The 20,627-nt window shown below is 41.7% G+C and overlaps 1 protein-coding gene across 2 annotated transcripts; it reads right to left on the reverse strand.

Annotated features, from left to right (window-relative positions):
* Nucleotides 1–72: 72 nt before the first annotated feature.
* On the reverse strand, nucleotides 73–19,674 carry ZNF740 (zinc finger protein 740). 2 transcript variants are annotated; one of them, XM_051963626.1, is made up of 7 exons: nucleotides 19,300–19,674; nucleotides 16,316–16,642; nucleotides 5,775–5,924; nucleotides 5,275–5,361; nucleotides 4,233–4,356; nucleotides 3,689–3,807; nucleotides 73–3,203 (listed from the first exon to the last, which is right to left on the reverse strand). In XM_051963626.1, exons 2-7 carry the CDS (start codon nucleotides 16,322–16,324, stop codon nucleotides 3,114–3,116), a joined length of 579 nt encoding a protein of 192 aa, XP_051819586.1. In that variant the 5' UTR covers nucleotides 16,325–16,642; nucleotides 19,300–19,674; the 3' UTR covers nucleotides 73–3,113. The 2 variants fall into 2 exon arrangements, with proteins under 2 accessions (XP_051819586.1, XP_051819585.1); XM_051963625.1 differs by lacking the exon at nucleotides 19,300–19,674 and adding an exon at nucleotides 16,769–18,202.
* Between the last annotated feature and the right edge of the window lie 953 nt (nucleotides 19,675–20,627).

The following is a 20,627-nucleotide window of genomic DNA, read 5'->3' on the forward strand; positions in this document are numbered from 1 at the left end:
AATTTTCCTTCCCCAAATTGTGGTGAAGAAAGCAACCTAAAATGGAACCCTCCCCAACAAAGGCAGACAATATAGAAAAACCCCCATTTTATTTAAATATTCTAAATATGTCACAAAGGAACATACACTGCACTTTGAATGGTAAAAAGATACAAGTTTATAACATCTTATAAAAACTACCATTTAAAATTTCTTGTCCATCTGTTACTCCCTTCCCACCCCCCAATAGCAAAATAAGTGTATTAAAAAAAAGGGGGGAAGGGTGAGAGGGTGAAGGGGATGATGAAAATAAAAGCTCCAAGGCCTGTGTAGGATGGTGGGAAGGACTTAGGAACAGGGGGCCAGGGAGACTACCACCCCTCTGGCTACCAAGCCTAGGGGCATTATCAGTAGCTAAACAGCCACAGTGGGCTGGTGAGGGGGTTTCAATGACCCTCCAATGCCAGGGTGGACAAAAAAGGAAGGGCAAAAGCTGGAGGAGATATAGGTATTGGATAAATGCTACATTGGTGTAGCAACTCCCCTATAAACTGGCTCATCTTCCCTTCCTCCCAGCTGTAGTGTCTGCAGCACCAAGGAGGATGGGAAGGATTCAATCCAGGAGTCCTTGAAATCTACTGTGGTTTCTTCCACTAGGTGAGGCTCCTAGGCCTGGCCGGATAGGTGTGCAGCACCCCTTCCTCTCAAGTCTTAGCACCCATCGCAACAGAATTAGCCACAGGCTTCCCCCTATATGCCAGTGATGGCTGTGAGCTGGCCTGGCCTGGTCCCTTATTACACTCATTAGCTCCCTCCCATTCCTTCAGCTGCTCTGGCAAAAGCTGAAGAAGCAGTCTGACTTAGAATAATCAGCACATGACCTATTCACATGATTTCCCACTCTTTACCCCTCCCCCCCATAAAAACCCCCTGATTCCCCCCCAAAAAAATTAGTCTTGCAAGGGGGTGGGAAGAAGCCTTCCCGGTTTTTAAGAGCTGTTTGTGGTTATCTTTCTAAATCCAGCTTTGCTTTTCCTAAGACTCCTTATTGTTGACATTCAAGGAAATCCTAGACCCAGCAACCAGGATTCACCTCCCAAACACCCAGAAAGCTGGCTGAAATTCATTAAGAGTCCCCCTCCAGGGATCATTCACTGCTCAGGGGAGGAAGAATGCATAGAATTCAGACCAAGGGAAATGGGTGTGAAAATAAAACTGGGAGGACTGAGCAAAATCTCAGTTCCTGTCAAGTGCAGAATCCAAGAGCCAAGGATCCCTTTCTGACTTCATTGAGTATTCCCCTTTCAGACAAGCAGGATTGCTTCCTTCTCCCTCTGGCCCCTACTGCCTGTCAATAGGGAATGGCCACAAGTGTGCTGCCCCAGCCCTGCTCTCATTTAGTCCTGCCTCCTACTATCCTACCCTACTCACAAGACACAGGTAACTGACCCAACTTTCCCAGTTTAAGATGGGAGATGGGGAGAGACACTGCCCCACCTTCCCCAAAAAATCCCTTACATCTTTTGCTTTAGAGGAAGGAGTGATTTCTTTCCAAAGTAACATTGTTCAAGAAATCCTAGCTCTCACTCAACTCAGGCCAGAAATACCAGAGTCCTCAGTTTGTTAAATAACAAAATCCTCAATATACAAATCCCCTGAAATCACATAGATGCTAATCAGTTTCCCAAGAACCCTTTGGGTTTGGGACAGAAGAGGCGCCATTACCATCTATTCTGAGACATCCACATAGGTGCTGCACACAGATAAACATAACAGATCAGACCTTGGGGCATGAAACAAGTGAACCTAGAGTACTGAGCAAAGTAAAGTCCACATTAGCTCCATCAGTCATTACAACCAGCTTCCTGTGCTCCCTCCCACATTCAGGGCTATGGAGAAGAGCCTCTCATTCTTTCCTTTATGAGGAACCAACCATCTTCATTTCAATACAGTGATAGGACTTGGGTGGGTAGGTACAGGGGAAAGCTGTTCCCCTCCCCCCTTCAGGAGTAAGATAAGAGGCAGACTCCAGTTTCATTTACTTCTTCAGCAGGTTGTGACCCAACTCAATTGACACAGAGCAGCTAGTTGAACTCCTTAGAGGGCACAGTGCTGATTTGCTTTTTGGCACCCAGAACTTCCAACCCATCCACTTTTATTTGGACATCAGTGGCAATGGGGGAAGGCAATCAGAAAATTAGGCTACATGGAAGCCACCTTCAAGATTTAGGATCCCTAAGAAGAGGGAGGGGGTGATCCCCAGGCCTCCTTCCATAGCTTCCTCCGAAAGGCACTTGAGCCAGCCCCATTAAGTATTTGTGTCACACAAACTGCTTTAACATACATGGGCACAACTCTTGCTACTCCACTGGGGAAAAGGAGGTATCTATCCACTCTTGCTTGTATCCAACTGCCCCTGCCTTCCAGGGACCTTTCCACAGCCCATGGTAAGCTCAGCTGCCGGCCATCTCTGCTCCTCACCTGCCTCAGAGAAGGTGAGGTACAGGGCATGTAAACGCTGAAGGCAAAATGCAACCAGAATGCCATTTGTGGGGGATGAGCAGGACAATCACGGTCCCTGCTTTGCCCTGGGGTACCATGCCTTCATGTTATCTATGTCCACAGTTCATCTGGTGAAATCACTTTTGGATTAAATATATATATGCATACATACATACACATATGCATATATATGTATACACACAAACATACACACAAATGTACATATATACGTCTCTGTATACATATACATACACACACATTCACACACACTGCTTCCCAGTCTTCACTCCCAGGTGGAGTTCATGGCTGTGTGATCCACTGTTCTGTCTTGGTCCTGTATCTTGAGTCCCTTTCCATGGCTTAATCAAGGGTTCAGAGATTGGTCAACCCTCCCAGGAATTGGTGGAGAAAGCCCTCCAGCCACCAAAATCTCAGATTATTTACAGGGCTGTGGCTCTGGTGCCCTGTCCCCTGATGTAGGTTAGGTCTCTGACTCTCCTGCTCCCCTCCTCCGTGAAGAGAAGAAAGAAGAGGCATGTGGAGGTGTGGGAGGTGGTGGCACCATCAGAACCAGAGGGGGCAGCATCTTCAGCAAGCTCTTCTGATCCTTCCCACCACCCTGGGCCCCAGGCCTAGAGGGAAAACTGCCCATCAAGGGTTTTGGAGTGACACCCTTGGCACATCCGTTTGTGTCTGAGCAAACGATCTGTCCGGGAAAAGCTCTGGGAAGAGAAAAAAGGAGAAGGTAAGCTCCTAAGAAGACAATGAAGGACCAAGCTAGTGGGCTCTCTTTTTCAGACCCAGTCCCCTTCCCTTATTCTGTCCTGACCTGACCCCTAAGGTTTGCCTTTAGATGGCACAGCACTTGTTCCTATGCTGTCTAAATTCAGGGCTCTAAATCTCTTACCACACTAGGAGATGCTCAATAATATGCTCCTTCAGACTCCCTCGGTACCCTCCCGAAAGATCTCCCGTAAGACCAGTCAAAAGGATGATGGATACCACAACAATAGACACTATCCCACACTGGTCAGGAAGAGCCAATTTAGCTCACCCTGAGATGCTAACTCCAGGGCAGGTGAGGGAGCTGGGGATATTAGCTTTTGATAACAAGCAGGAGCTCTGCATGGACCTCAATCCTGAGAAAGGGTAGTGGATACTGATGGCAAAGAGGAGCAAGATGAGTGTGGAGAAATCAGCGCAGTACCTGCTGACATCGTTCACACTGGTAGGGTTTCTCCCCACTGTGCACACGTTTGTGGCGCTCCAGATGGTACTTCTGAATGAATCGCATATCACACACATCACATTCAAATGGCTTCTCCCCTAAGCATGGCAGGGAAAAGATGAACAAGGAAAAATCAATATGGTAGACACTCTTATCCCAGGTACCTTCATGAAATCTGTATCACCCTTTAACTCTGCACTGACTGCTTCACTTTTTGCCTAGTCAGTGAAATCTGAGCAGGGGGAGAGGTGGGAGACAATCCTCCAAAGATCATTGGGCTCATGTATGAGCTCACCTCCCTCCATCACATTTCTATATCTAAAAGTATTCTTCCTCTTTGGAGATTGGGAGTACAGAACAGGCTCTGTGCCCTTGTTTGTATTTATCTGTACGGGGATGGTGGGAGTATCTTAACACACACACACACACACACACACACACACACACACACACACACTCTCTCTCTCTCTCTCTCTCTCTCTCTCTCTCTCTCTCTCTCTCCTGATATAGGCAGAAGGCTTACCTGTGTGAATGAGGATGTGCCTCTTGAGGTGATAACTACTTCTAAAGGCTCCAAAACACTGCTCGCAAATAAAGTTTTTTTGACTCTTGACTTGAAAAGAGCCATTCTGCTCCACAACCACCATCTGGGGAATGACAACCAGACATGTTTCTTTAGGGGGAGCCCCTAATATTTCCCTATTCCTTAAAAACCCTATTCTACTGTAGCATTTCCAGTAGTTGCTTAGCTTTAATTTCTTGCTGTTTATACTAAAGAAAGTCCTTTTTCTCCATTACTGGGATTAGGTCAGTCCAAGTTTGGAGAACCTGGAATATGAGAGTCAAGTTCGGTCTTTCCTATAGAATCCTACATACCATTCACCTCCTCTCTGTCTTTATTAACCCAGGTCAGAAACCAAATAATGGCAATCCATATAGTTCAAGGGCCAATTTGAACAAACCCTTTACATTAATTATTTGGTAATTTTATCTTAACTTTAATTAACTTAGCTAACCTCAATAATATTTACCTTAAGGTATGATCTTTAAGATTCATAAAACACCATCTTCACAGCAATCTGTGAAGCATGTTAAGTGTGTTTTTTTGGGAGGGGTTCAGAGGGTTTGTATGGTCTTTGGTGAAAGGAACTCTGTTGTACAATCACCTCCTTCCTATGCCGAAGAGCAACTCTCCTGTGATTAATGGTGCAAGCACCATTACCTCTATTTTACTGATTGGGAAGAAGGCTTACATGACTTGCCTCTTCATGATGCTAAGGGGGTTAGGCCCTAATTTAGGTTTTCTGACTCCAAGAGCAGTGTTCTTCCCACTCTGTTTTGTTACCCTTGGACTTGATTACCTTCATTTTATATAAGAAGACATTAGGGCTCAGAGGGGAGAGTGATTGGGCCACGTGGCCCACCAATACAGGGCAAGTCTTCTTAGTTACCCCCTGCTTACCCACCAAGTTTTTAAATGATCTAGACTTTGGGGCAATGCTCCTAATGAAGCAGAGGAGTGGAAGGGATCCTCCAGCCCCAAGTATGCCTGCCCCATTACCTGCCTTTTTAACTTTTTTTGGTGGAGGAGCTTCAGCTGCAGTACTGTCATCTTTTCGGTTTCGTGACTTTTCTCCATCTTTTCGGTGACCCTTTTAAATACAAGATCATATTTAAAGTTTTAGTCTATTCCACAGAGATAAAAACGGGCAGAGACAGGATAAGAAGAGAGGTTCTCACTATTTTCTGACACATGATAAGCTCAAAAATGAGTCTTATGTGATGGACTCCTCCCTCTTCCCAATTCCAAAGATCAGAGAGTGGGGCCTCGGTGAGAACCTCTGTTCTTATCTTCTCATAGCTCCTCAGGCTGAGGCGTCCAAAGGTTAGAGGCAGGGAAAAGACCCTCCCTCAAAAGTACAAAAATACCTATTTGCCCAACCCCAGTGCAATCAATGGGAGCTGGTGGCACCGAGAAAAGGAAGGGACATCTCCCTATCTGGCTGAACAAAAGCCCAGAGTTTTCTAACGGAAAACCCAGGTCACTCAACTCGCAGTGCTGTACCTGGCCTGAGCACCTCAGCACCTCTGGGTTGCCCGTTCGCTCCCCGTTCTCTGCCTGTTTGCTGGCAATCTGGCTCAGCATCATCTTCTTGCTGGCTGCCGTGGGGACCAAACTCACACCTGCAAGGCCCTCACAGGCTAGGAGACTCGCCTAGATTGGGAGAAGAGAGGTCAGATGACTTGACAGGTTTGACTAATCTTGGTGATGTTCCCTCACCCACACAACTGGTCCCCTGCTCTGTACAAGCCAACCTTTATTCCTGAATAGCCTTCTTCTTTCCCAAATCATCAAATACTATCTTTGTTTTTCTTTAAGCATAGCTATATAAAGCTTACCATTCCTCCTGCCTGAGATGGCTTTTGTTTTTCTTCAAGACATAATTCCTCAACTTTTTCTAATCCTTACTTGACATTCCTCTTTTCCAGGAAGCCCTTTCTGACTATCCTGACACATAAGGCACTCTTATTAAGATGCTTATTGATTAATCTTGACTGATCCTACCAGGAACCAGTCATTCTTTTACTCTGACGTGCTTGTTTCATGCTGATTGCTTTGAAAATTGGTCTTTTATTTTACTTAAAATAAAAAAGGGAAATCTAGGTGCCAAGTGGATGGAGCTCTCTGGATCTGGAGTCAGAAACAGCCCAAATCTAGACTCTGACACTTACTATCTATGTTGATTCTGGGCAAGACCTGTTTCCCTCAATTTCCTCATCTGTAAAATGGGCATAATAATAGAACACAACTCCCAGGGTTGTTATGACAATCAAATGAGATAATTATAAAGTGCTCAGCATAGTGCCTGACACTAGCCAGAGTTATATAAATGGTAGCTGTTATTATTGTGATTTGAGAAGAAACTAAGAATAATAGAACCTGGGTATATAGAATTCTCAGCAGTGACTTATATTTGTCAATAATCTGTATGCTAGAGTTTGGTTTGGTTTCAATTTAGCCACGGGCTTGCTCTGAATCACAAATTAACCCTACTCAGGATAGTCTGGAGAGATATTGCTCAGCTCTTGGGTCATCTCCAGTCTCAAAGATGTTGTGAGTGGGGCCAAGGTTCAGATTTCAGCTGAAATGGAAGGGGAAAGGATTATGGGAGGGGGAAGAGAATTCTGCCCCAGGAAAGTCTCCATGTCACCCTCAGAAGAGACCTGGTATCCCTGAGGATCTTCAGATCATTAATAAGTTAGGACTAGTTATTCCAGAATATAAGGTTCACAATACCTTGGCAATGCAAATATTGCTACCCCCATCTATCATATGAAGTCAGTAAAGTTCCTGGAGGTTAAATCACTTTGCTATGGTCTCCTTATCCCAAATTCTGTGCTTTGTTTCTACTTTTTCACTCTAACCCTAGGAAGAGGACAGACCTTGACCAAATTACTTAAATGTATTTAAGCCTGTTTGTTAAATGAATAGGCTAGAAAAGACTAGTTTTGACTATGGTAGGCACTGTGTGAAGCACCTCAATTTGATCCTCACCCCAATCTTGGAAAGTAGGGGCTGTTATTACTCCCATTTGCGCTGAGGAAATGTGACTTACCCCAAGTGTCACATAATAATAGTCTGTCACATAATAACTGTCTGAGGCCAAGTTGGAATTCAGGTCTTTCTGACACCAAGTTCAGTGCCCTGTCCATTGCATCCCCTCTGCAAAGAGATTTGTCCTATTTCTAATACAGTACAGTTCAGAGGGAATTCTTATCTTTTGCTATTTTCATATCATCTCACAGCCTATTCCTGCTCTGTCCAATCTATATTACTCATTTCTTGACCAAAAGAAATTTCTTTTTGATAAACAGTAATTGATTCCAGCTCATATTTGTCTCATTTTTTCAGGTTCTGTATACATCTCAATGGGTAATCTCAATATGGTAAACATTTTCTCTTCTGCTGCATCTCAAATCTTTTCTAACTTTAGATAATATTTCAGAATTGGGATGGCCAAAAAAAATTCATTACTCTGAAGGTGTTTTTCTGTGAATTTCTCTGAACTGAGATAAATGATATATAACCTATAATTCATCACCAGACTTTTACTTAAAGCCTTTTCTGTTTAGTAGAATCTATTAGAGATTGTACCTATCTCAATATTTAAGAACAGAGGATGACATCTTATTCAAAACAAAATGAGATTCTGGAAGGAACTTTATTAGAGCTAGATTATGCATACATGTATGTCTCTGCGTGAGCATTTACTTCTGCTAGACAATCCTCTCACTTTTAAAATGAGAGTTCCTCAGAGCTAAGATAATTACAAAGTAGGAATCTGAAGATTGGCTATATGAAAATTGTACCTGACTGAATATTTCATAAAGGCAGACATCCAGATATAATTTTCCCACAACTTAGAGGACTAAAAATTCTCAGCTATAAAGTGATGCTAAAGAGAGTTCCTACCTCTTCTCTGCCACACTAACTTCCAAAATGGAAGTCTATGTAATCAATAATAATAGCTAGTATTTATATAGCACTTTAAGGTTTGCAAAGTGCTCTACAAATATCTTATTTTGTCCTCACAACTACTTTGAGAATCAGATACTATTATTAACAACCCCATTTTGCAGAAAAAGAAATCAAGACAGGTGGAGATCCAGTGATATGCCTAGGATCCCACAACTAGTATCTGTGGTTAGATCTGAACTCAGGTCTTGACTCAGTACTTTATCCACTATGTAATCTAGTTAAAATAAATGGCTTATTGGGACATTGTTAAGTACGGAATGAACAAATTCCTTTTTTGAGGACTGAAAATTATGTGAGCCTTCAAAGTCATCTGAGAAGGGGAAACTTAATAAATGGGGATGTGTAGTATAAGAAATAGAAATGGAACTAAGGGTGTTTGTTCTAAGACAGACAAGGAAAAAACTCAGACATGCTGTGGTAAAACTTATGAAACCAGGGCAAGGAGTTTTCCCCAAAGCAAGGAAAGAAAAAGCCTTCCTACTTCTGGGTAACATAGGCATATGGCATTGTCTTCTTGTAAAGAGACCAAAAGCATAATAAAAAGGGAGCAACAAGATTTAACTTGATACTAACAACACTGTAGAGAAATTATAAGCTCCTTGTAACTAGAAGACTTTTGTTTCATCGAAGAGTTAGCTAAAGAGCCTCTGTCTAGACACAAAGACAAAGTACGTCTTCCTCCACTTGCAACAAACAAAATAAAACAGCTCCAAGAAGTTTGTATCCTATTGGAGCAACACATCAATCGGTATGTGTATGTATACACACTCTCAGAGTTATTTGTAGGTCTTGGGGATTTTTCTTAGGGAGTTGATTAATAGTTTGTTCTATTTCTTTTTCTAAAATGGGACTATTTAAGCAATTTATTTCCTCCTCTGTTAATATGGGCAACCTATATTTTTGAAGGTATTCATGCCTTTCATTTAGGTTAGCAAATTTATTGGCATAAAGTTGGGCAAAGTAACTCCTAATTATTGCTCTGAATTTCCTCTTCATTAGTGGAAAGTTCTCCCTTTTCATTTTTAAGACTAACAATTTGATTTTCCTCTTTCCTTTTTCTAATCAAATTTACCAAAAGTTTATCTAATTTGTTGGTTTTTCATAAAACCAACTCTTAGTTTAATTTATTAATTCAATAGTTTTTTTACTTTCAATTTTATTAATCTCTCCTTTTATTTTTTAGAATTTAAAGTTTAATGTTGATTGGGAGTTTTTAATTTGCTCTTTTTCTAGCTTTTTTAATTGCAAGCCTAATTCATTGATCTTCACTTTCTCTATTTTATGCAAGTAGGCCTCTAGAGATATAAAAGTTCCCCTTATTACCGCTTTGGCTGCATCCCACAAATTTTGGTATGTTGTCTCATTATTGTCATTTTCTTGGGTGAAATTATTAATCGTGTCTATGATTTGCTGTTTCACCCATTCATTCTTTAGGATGAGATTATTTAGTTTCCAATTTTGGTCTATTTTCCCCTGGCTTTTTATTGAATGTAGTTTTTATTGTAACATGATCTGCGTTTGATTTTGAAGTCTTTATGTCCTAATATACGGTCAATTTTTGTACAGGTTCCATGAACTGCCAAGAAGAAAGTGTACTCCTTTCTGTCTCCACTCAGTTTTCTTCAGTGTATTTGTAGGAAACATATAGACTGCATGTATATATGTATCATACACAGGTATATACAAATGCATAATATGCATTGTCAGTAAATAGGAGATCCTTTAGGGAGATGGGGAATGAGCATCTGGGGAACCCAGAGGTTTCATGTAAAAGGGGGTATAAGTAACCAGGGATCCAGAGATGAGGAGTGGTGTACAATGTGTGAGGGACAACAAGGAAACATTGAACACATGGAAGCAAGTGATGAACAATAATGCTGAAAAGAGCAGTTAAGATCAAGTTATGAAGGATTTTAAAAGGCCAACAAGACTAGTTACCTAGAAGGTAACTAGAAGGACCATTATCCTAGAGATAATAGACACTGGAGTTCATTGATCAAGGCAGTGACCTCTCTGCTTAAGGAAAACAATTTGGTAACTGTGCCCAAGGTGGACCAGTGTAGAGAGATTCTTGGGGTAGGATCAGAAGGCTCCTGCTATAAGAGGTACTGAGGACCTAAAAGAAATCAGAGGTTGTGTGAACAGTGAGATAGAGATGGATGACAGAAGCAGAAAAGCCCTGAAAATGCCTTCTGCAGATAAGATGTGAGCAGAGTCTTGAAGAAAGAAAGGGGGCAGAGTCAAGAAGGGGGAGTGTTCTAGCCATGGAGGAGAACCAGTGAAAAAGCATGATTCAGGACATTTAATGTTATGTTCAAAAAACATCAAGCAGGCTATTGTCACTATATTGAAGAGAACAACAAGGGAAGCAAAGCCAATCAATAGTCAACAAACATTTAATAAGCACACAGTATGTGTAAGAATGCTAACCCCTCCCCAAACAACCCCTCCCTTAAAGGTGGGAAAGGCAGAAGAAGTTAAGGGTTTTAAAAAGCAAGGAGAAGTAAGAGGGAGCCAATGGAATAGATGGAGTCAGAAGAGCTGAGGTCAGATCACTTTGGTAGCTCTGTGTAGGATGGAGTGGAACAAGAATCACTGTGAGGTAGGCAGCCTTTTCAGAGGGCCAAGGCTAATGAAGGGAAGAGGATTAGATGTACAGTGGGTAAGACTTGATACCAACTTGGATGTGGGGGATGAGTACAAGGCAGGTGTGGATGATGACATCAAGGTTGTAAGGCTGAATGACTGACAGGACAGTGGTACACTCAATAGTAATCGTTACATTTTATTCTTGTCTATTGGGAGGAAAGCTAATGAATTCTGTTCTGGATGTATTAGTTTGAGATGTCTATTGGATATCCAATTCAAGATACACAATGGGCAGCTGCTGTTGATGTGAGACTGGAGGACAAGAGAGAGGTTAGGGTTGGGTAAATAGATCCATAATCATCTGCATGAAAATGACAATTGAATCTATAGGAGCTGGACAGATGAACAAAAGCAATGTTCTAACACTGTGCAACAAAGAAACCTGAAATACATGCCAAATTTTAGAAAATGCAACTTATTAAAATGATAACTGCAGAGGATTTTACTACAGAGACTGTCAAGAAAAAGAGAAAAGGGCTCAGGAAAGAACTTTGGAAAATAACTACTAGTGTATGTAGTGTGACCTGGAAGATCTAGCCAAAAAAAAAAAAATTAAAGAATTAAGATAGGTAGGAGACAAATCAGCAAGGAAAGGATCAATAAGAGTGACTGACACTGTCAAAAGATTTGGAGAAGGTTAAGAAGGATGAGGGTTTGGATGAAGCCATTAAAATTGACAAGTAAGAGATCACTGGTGACTTTGGGGAGCAGTTTCAGTTGAATGAAATCAAAAGCCAGATTGCAGAGGTTTAGAGGTTTACAAGAAAGTGAGAGGAGACAGCTTTTTAAATGTGTTAAGCCAAGAAAGGGAGGCGAGATATAGGAGATAAGTAGCTGGGATAGATTAAAGTAAAAGTTTTATTTTGTTATTTTTTTTAAAGACTAGGGGAGAATTTATAGACCACAGTTAGTAGAGAGGGAGAGACTGGAGAAGAGTTAGAGAGAGTGAGAATAATAGTGCATGGGATGGATTAGGATCCCTCTTACATATAGAAGTGTTTGCCTTGGCAAAGAGAAGGATTCATATTTCTTGATATGAGATATGGTGAAGAAGATAGTAGGGAAAGGCATCTGAGTGATATGATATGAAAAGGAGGGGCAAAGAAGATTTTCTCAATGAGCTAAATTTTTCCTGTGAAGAATGAGACAGGCAACTCAATTGAGGTGGTGAGAGGGGATGCCTCTAGAGATCTATGGAGAGATTTTAGCTCAACAGGAATTCTACATAGATTAAATTTTGTGAAGTATGAACTTGGACAACTTTAAAGCATAATTGGATACAAAATTGTATACTTATAAGATTTTAATTCAACTTTTTCATTTTGTACTATATTTGATTTTCCTGTTTTAGAATGAAGCAGAAGTAATGCTAACCAGTCAGGTGAGACCTGAATTCAAGTTCTAAAGACACAGATTGAGTGTAATCTTGGGCAAATAAGGGAGCCTCAGTTTTTCATTTACAGAAGAAGGAGGTTAGATTTCCCTAGCTGACTGTTATCAGGAAGTGTTCCATTTATCCTAATGTGCCATGAAAATGTTAGCTGTTATTCTCATCATACAGGATTGTTGTTACCATGGAAGGTATCTGGTAGAAAATGGGGTCTAATTTATAGAGGTGCTGAAAAAGGAATTGAATGTTATCTTCACAGAAAGGCTGAAAGAAGCCATGATGTGGCTGTATTTCACCTGCATGAATAAATGTAGATACACACAGAATACAATTATGCTTAAGGACAACCAAAAGATCAATATATAACATTTAAACATTAAAGGGGAGGAGGGAGGTTGTGAGGGTCCAGTGGGTTTATCTGTGGCAAACTCTAAAGTACTATCTGAAAATGTCTATTTTTATCATTAATAAATGAAAAACTATGGACCAAGAGAATCTTAGTCTAATGTTAGTTAGCATGTCAATAATTCCTCAGTAATAACAATAACAATTTATTAAGCACCTACTAACTATAAATTTCATTATATAATTAAAGCTGAAAATTATTGAACTATGGTTGAAGTGGATGGACTTAACTTCTGATAGTACTTATAGGAAACTGATAGATTTATTTAGTATTCTTATTTTTTTTTGTGGCATGAATCCTTCTGGTAGTCTGATGGAATCTACAGATCCCTTTTCAGAATAATATTTTTAAATGCAATATTGAATTTAACATATATTTTTACCATGTTTAACATATAATGGATTACTTGCCATCGAGGGAAGGGGAGGAAAACCTAGAGCACAAGGTTTTGCAAGGGTTAATGTTGAAAATTTATCCATGCATTATCTTTTGAAAATAAAAAGCTTTAACAAAAAATATATTTTTAAGTGCATAAAATATATAGGATTACAAAGAAAACAATGATATTAAAAAAGACATCTAAATTTTAAAAAAGAAACAAAATACAATCATATTCTCAGACCCTAATTTAAAAACTCCTGACCTAGAGAATTACCAATTGTTTAGGAAAGACTTTGCAAGCCATTTCTCAGAAATTCTAAATCATTATGTACACATCAACTTCTGCATAACAGTAAGGAAATATATGTTACCATTCTATTATTTTTTTTCATTTCCAATACTATGCTGCTTGATTAGCATTTTGATTTCTAGACTTGGTATTTGTGACTGTCCAGTGTCCAGTTTGATGTGAGATTTGGTTTACCACTACACATAAATAAGAGATGTTTGATGGATAATATCCATGAAAGGCACGAGTGGGCCAACAGGAGAATAAGAAAATGAACTATAACATCTCCATTTCTGCCTATGTGTTTCTTGTTCTTATTATTGCTGTCTTTATTTTATTCAATTTTTGACATTATTGTTGTTACTGTGAAATTATTGAAGTATGCTACTAATATCTGACAGAGATTCACTTGGTCCATAATTTTTCAATTGTTAATGATAAAAAGAGACATTTTCAGATAGCACTTTAGATTTTGCCACAGATGAAGTTGCTGGACCCTCACAATAACCACCTTTTAAAGGCTAAACACAAGGTTCAGAAAGGGGTCATGACTTGCAATTATATCAGAGATCTACTGTTGTTCCTAGCCTCTGCTGACTTCAAGTTCAGTCCAAGACCAAGACAGCACTGACTAATGTTTATAGAAAGAGACCTATCATCTAAGAGTGGCTTCATTCAAAGTAGACAACAAATGAACACAAATCTTCACAGAGAACACAATGAATTTTAGGACACTAAGAAGCAATGAAAGAATAATTATATATTGGACCTTTACTTGGATTTAGTAATTAGTTTGTTGTTCAAATATTTCTGTCATGTCCAACTCTTGGGGTTTTCTTGGCAAAGATAGAGGAGCACTTTGCCATTTCCTTCTCAAGCTCACTTTACAGATGAGAAAACGAGGCAAAGAGAATTAGCAAAGAGCTCAGGGTCCCATAGAAAGTAAGTATCTGAGGTGGGATTTGAACTCAAAAAATGAGTCTCCCTGATTTTAAGCCCAGAGCACTATCCACTGGAGAGCTAGCCTGTTCAAATTAGTTTAGGAGCAAAGGATAATTATAAGAGAGGTCATTAGAAGCAAAGACAAGACAATTTTGACATTCTCCCCAAATAGTTAACAATGATCACAGTAAAGTTTGGGGTAGGGAGATTAAGAGAGTGGCCTTGAGGGGCAGCTAGGTGTTACAGTGGACAAAGCACCAGCCCTGAAATCAGGAGGACCTGAGTTCAAATATGACCTCAAATACTTAACAACTATATGACTCTTGGCATCCCCTACCTCCCCCTATCTGAAAGAAAGAGTGATCTTGAAAATACTAAGTAGGTAGGTCTAGACCAAGAAGGAAAGGAAACATTAAATTCAACCAGGGCTTCCACATACCAGTGTGCATATTAAGGCTCAGTAAAAGTGGGAGGTAGAAGATTGAGGCCTCCTGGTTTCTTAGAAACTACATAACCAATAATAGTTGTGAAGTAAATGCTAGAAAGATTCAGCACTATAAACCACTTTCTTCTTGAATGTGTGCTTTTAGCAACTTCATCAGAATATTATCATATTCTACAGACCATATGCCTTTCAGGGCAAACTGTTCTGAATATGTAAGAAAAATCTAGAGATAGAAGAAACCTTGTGGTCAGTGACTAAATAACCAGAAATACTTTCACAGGCTAGCAGGGGTATTTATTAATGATTGAATAAGGTATATGATTAGTAAAAGTCTCTGAAGATCCTTATTGCTTGATATTTTTAAACAGTATAAATAGGGTCCAACCACTTCACTAAAGAAGGGGCAAGAAGACACAAGAGATATTATAGCTGCCTGGACAATCGTAAGGATTCTTCTGCTCCATCAAAGGGGACAGGCAAACAGGATGCTAAAATTGTCAGAATCCTTCTTATAGTAAATGGGAAATCCATATTGTTTGAAAGTAAAAAGACAGTAAAGGCAGGGACAGATGACTTAAAGCAAGCTACTCTTTGAGGGCTAAAGCACACACCTCCTTGCACCCTGAGCACACAGCCTGGTGAGAAGAATAGGTTGTATGGACAAGTCAGAGTTTAGCTGATAGTGTAGCCTTTCCCAGAGGCTTTTCCATCTTCAAAATCCTATTTAAAATTGTACTCCCTTCCTGGAAGTTTTTCCTTATTAATGTTATTAGACCGTTACCAATAATAAAAATATTTGACAATCATATAAACTCTTTACATGTTCATCTCATTGCATTTTCACAAAAATCCCAAATGATAGAGACTACAAGTAGTAGTTATGATTATTCTTAATTTACAGATGAAGAAACTAAGGCTTAAAGAGCTTGCCAAAAGTCACATGGTTAGTGTCTGAGGAAGTCTATAAAGTTCTCTTACATCTCTATTTGCTGTTTTTTCCACTATTTGACCATAATTCCCTAATCAGGCTTTTTATTTCCCTTAGTAGGTGAGTACTCAATTTACAATTTATCAGCACTCACCTATGTGTTACTTTCTAAGCCCTACATCTGTTCCTGAGGTATGTGTCTTATTAGTTTTGACTGGGAGCTCAGTGAAGGTAAAGACTATAGATTGCCTCTCTTCCTTTCTCTAGGCCAGCATTTCCCAACGTCTAGCCATAAGTCCATGGCATATTTTTGCTTGTATGGTAGAAAAACTTTGCAAAGTGCTTCATGTTTATAAAGAATCTTAAATGCAAAAATGGATCCCTTTTCTTCACCCTTCCCATCTCCATCCTATAAGGTGCCTACAACCTCATAGTTGAGGTTGCAGAGCTGGACAGTTTTCAGGAGAAAATTTAGACATTTTATATTCAAAAGACAGTTCTGATGGGAAAATATTCTAAGTGCTCGGAATAGCACTTAGGTCATCAATCTAGGATGACTGAGACCACTGCACAGAGTCTATGTCTGGCGTGGCATAGATTCAAGAGTAGACTAGACTACCTTCTAGACTGCCTTACCTGAGCCATGCCGCCCACTTCACTTAATGCGATCCAACAGTTCAAAAGTTTCTTATTCCTTTGGTTAGTGTGTATTCAGAGGCAACTGTCAACATTTCATTGTGGTCTCCTCATTCCATGTCCTCTGTATGCTCTTGCTGCCATACTGAGAGGCCTTGGGCTGCCACTGGACCTCAGCACCCCATAAAGAGAAGATAATGCTGAACTTCAACTGTTGTTTCCTGATAGGCTTCTGGCTGTTCTCAGAATAAAATGAAAATCTGCCCGTCTTCAGTATCCAGCTCAAGTCTCTGGAGGTAGCTTTGAATCTGTCTCAGAAACCTGAAACTAGAAAGTGAGACAGGGGTTACTGAGATCCGGCTACTTAGAAATGGACTACAATAATATGGGGTGGGATTATTTTGTGAGTTGTTCTACAAAGTTCATAGAAAGGAGTCATTAAGCCAGGCATACATAGATCATTAGAGCTGAAAGGGATGTTAGATATCATCTAATCCAATTTCTTCATTTTATAGACCAGGAAACTGAGGCCCCGAGAGGTTACCTGTCCAAGAAACAAATAAATGTTAAAACCAGAAACTGAAATTTAACTCCCAGCAAATCAGTTAACAAATATTTACTAAAACCCTTAACAAGCATCAGGCATTGTTCTGGGGGCTAGGAATATAAAGATTAAAAATGCTGAGAATTATGGGAAATAACATAGAAAGTAAGTAGAAATTAATTTTTAGGGGAGTCAACTACGCTGATGGAAGTATTTATTTAAGGCTTCTAGTATAATATAGCATGTGGGCTTAGTACTGAAAGATGCTAAGTTTTACAAAAAGGAGGTGAAGATGGAGGGAATTCTGGGCCTAGGGGGCAGTCTATGCAAGGACATGAAGACAGGAGATGGATACTATATGTAAGGGACAGCAAATAGAACAGCCTGGCTTGTCTGGAGAGTGCAGCTAGAAAAGGGCTTTAAATGCCAGACAGAGGAAACTATATTTTATCTCAGAAGCAAGAGGAAACCAGTAGAATAGAATTTCTTGACTTGGGATCTATGGAAAGGGCTCAAGGGTATATATGCCTGTGAACTCAGAGGGAAAAGAATTACATCTTTATTTCAATAGTTGGTTCTATGCATTCAATGTTATTTGGAAAAATCAATGAACTTCACCAAAAAGGTCCATAACCCACACAAAAAGGGATTATGAACTACTGTACTGAAGCTTTTTGAGCGAGGATGTGTTAGAAGCAGACTTGTGCTTAGGACCATCATTTTGACAGCAGTTTGAAGGATGGTTGGGAGATGGGAGGGGTCAAACTGCAATCAGGAGGAAGTTATTGGTGATATAGTCTGAATTAGAGTGAAGACCCACATTCATGGAGAGATGGGATCAGATGTAAGAAATGCAGTGGTGGTAGAATTCACAGGACTTGAATGGAGACTCAAGTCATTTAACCTGGGTAACAAATGTGGCAAATTAAGAGGTTCTGGTTGTCAGGGAATTTATTTTGGACATCAGATCATATATCTAGAGATGGAAAGGTCCTCAAAGGCCAGCTTGTCTAGTTCTTCACTTTGCATAAGAAAAAACTATTAGGTCTAGGGAGATTAAGTGATTTGTCTAATTTCACGAGTTTCATTAGAAATGTCCAAAAAATACTCAAAGATTAGAGTAGGAGTGGATGGATATGTAAATTTGGGAGTCACCCGAATAAAGATAAATGAGCTCCAGGTCAGTGAGGACTAGGAAAAAAGCTGTCAAACAGGTAGGGAATATCCCCCCAAACCTAGAGCGTCCAGGAAGAAAGCAGTAAATGCTACAGACAGTGCAAATAGGAAGATTGAAACAAGCCCAAGGATTTGGCAATTTGCTAGTCACAGGTGCCTTTGGAGGGAAGAAGCCATATTGCACGGATTTGAGATAGGGAGTTAAATAGAGATTTGAGTATGCTTCTTGTGGTAAAAAGGAAAAAAAAAGAAATAGGATTTGGCTTAGGAAGACTGTAAGGTCTACATTTATTTTAAAGACTGAGGGGCACTGGCGCTCCTTCCTCTTCCCCTCACTCTATTATCCCTTACTTCATTCTGGAGATTACAGGTAGGAGGCTCGGAATACAATTCAGTTCTACCCTCTCCATCTGACAGATGCCAAGGTGCCCCAGCTAGGTGAGGACGGGCAAGGCTCCAGGGGCTCATCCCCCGAAGCTTCTCCCGGGTCTATGCAGCAGGGACCAAGTTAACCTCTTCCTCCTGGCGACGAACAAAAGCCCCGGCGGCTGGGAGGCCGGTCCCCGGGAAGGGGTGCACGAGTCCGCCGAGTCGCAAACAAAGCGACGGGGGAGGTAGGGGGGAGGGAGCGAACAGACCCGAGGAGGTTAGCAGGGACCTCCCGGCAGCGGCCGCAGAGTCCGAGAAAAGTTTCTGGGAAGTGAAGGCAGGCGGGCAGTCAAGCAGGCAGGCGGAAGTGGGACCCAGCCCCACGTGGGTACAGGCTCCGGGCCGGGCCGCGGGTTCCCCCGGGCAGGCGGGCGGCACGCTGAGGACGGGCGCGAGGCCGCGACAACGCCGAGGGAAGAGGGAGGCCCGGCTGCGTGCTCGCGCCCGAGGCTCCTCGAGCCCCCCGCCCACCCCGGCCCAGAGAAGAGATCGAGCGCGCGCGCGCTCAGGCAGGATTGGCCGGGCCCCGGGCCGGGGGTGTAGGGTGTCGGGAGGGGGGTGGGGAGAGAGGAGAGGAGTGCGCGCGCGCTGCCGTCGGCTGCTGCTGCTAGTGCAGCTACTCCTCCTGCTGCTGCTACTGCTGCTGCTGCTGCTGCTGCTTCTACTGCTACTGGTGCTTCTACAGCTACTGCTGCTGCTGCTGTTGCTGCTCCTGCTCCTCCTCCTCCCCCGCCTGCTTCGCACGCGCCCGCGCTTCTCCCCCGCGGCCTGTGAAGGGGCCTGAGGCACAGTCGTCAGCCCGGGCCGCGGTTTGCTCCCCGGGACGGGCTCTTACCTGCCGGGCGCAGCCTCCAGCAGTGTTCCCGTACGGGAGAACCCCTCCCCCAGTGCTCACTCTCCGGTGCCAGCCCCGCCGCTGCCGTTGCCCCCGCAGGGACCGAGGCAAGTTTACAAACACCAGCCCGGGGCCCGTTTCCCCGGAAGCACTTTCCCCCTCCCCCTCGTCCTCTCCGCCGAGCGGCGGCATCCACTTCCGGGCCCAGTCGACTCGGGTAGGAGAGAGAAAGCGGGAGGGAAAGAAAGCTGTAGGGCTAGAGCTGCAGCCAGGAAGGCGGGACTAATGGAGTCAGGGCGGGAGCGCACATGCGCAGAGGAAAAGAGGACCTATTCCGGCAGCCATCTTGGTAGAGGGCATCGGGGTAGGTCACGTGGACAGCGGAGGAGGCGGGGCCGGACCGGGGGAATTGGCAACATAGTGGTCAACCGAAAGGAGCTGTAAGAGTGGAGAAGTAATTCAAGGATCTGCCTATCCTTCTCTTTGCAAACAAGATACTATTCTCCTAGTTCTTCCTGCTGATAACTCTCTCAGAATCCTTCATTGTTCAATATGACATTTAGCATTTAAACTTGGAGGGGACTTGCCCCCAAGTCTCCAACTCTAGATTGGATGACCACTGGTCTGAAATGTATATTGAGGGAATTTCTGGTTATCCATCGATTAGACTGGATGACCTGCTGTCAGAGCCTTTCGACTCCAACATCCTGAGACCAGTTCTTATTTCCCCTTTTCCCTTGAAGCACAAGACCTGGGGTTGCTTAACTTGGGTCTGTGAACTTGTTTTGTTATAACTATTTCAGTTTAATTGTTTTCCTTTGCAATATTTTATTTTATGACTTTGAAAAAACATTTTTCTGAGCAGGGGTTCATAGGCTTTCTCATCAAACTGGCGAAGAGGCTTGGAGGGAAAGATAGCCAGAAATGGTCATCTTCCGTGTCCTCTGATGTAATTCCTTGCCCCAAGATGATTTGACATGACATTTCTAGGAATCTAGAAAAAGGAAAAGATCTTAACATGTTAAAATATAGTTTGGGCGAACCTTCTGAAACTACTCAATTTCTTCCTGTATATTTCTTCCCCTTAAGTACTTTTAAATTCAAAAGAAGACAGTGTCCTTATGTGGGTCATGACACCAGCACCCCAGCTGGGAAAGTAGGCAATGATCCATTAAGAGGAGAGTCAAGTTTGGTTAGGATCCTTTCTTTATTTGGCAGGAAGACCCTATCCTTTATGCTTTCAACTTTACTAAAGGGAATAGTGTGGAAAGAGTATTCATCTGGAGAAATTTCTCACTATTTCTAGAGAAACTAAAAAAAAAAAAAAA

Source organism: Antechinus flavipes, chromosome 5, assembly GCF_016432865.1.
Source record: "Antechinus flavipes isolate AdamAnt ecotype Samford, QLD, Australia chromosome 5, AdamAnt_v2, whole genome shotgun sequence".
Lineage (NCBI taxonomy): Eukaryota > Metazoa > Chordata > Mammalia > Dasyuromorphia > Dasyuridae > Antechinus > Antechinus flavipes.

What these genes read in the sequence shown, in the direction of transcription:
- ZNF740 (XM_051963626.1), bottom strand. An exon ending in CACCAAAAAAAGTTAAAAAG is followed by an intron (nt 4,357 to 5,274) that starts GCAGGTAATGGG and finishes GTCATTCCCCAG; the next exon opens with ATGGTGGTTGTGGAGCAGAA. An exon ending in GCACATCCTCATTCACACAG is followed by an intron (nt 3,808 to 4,232) that starts GTAAGCCTTCTG and finishes TGCCATGCTTAG; the next exon opens with GGGAGAAGCCATTTGAATGT.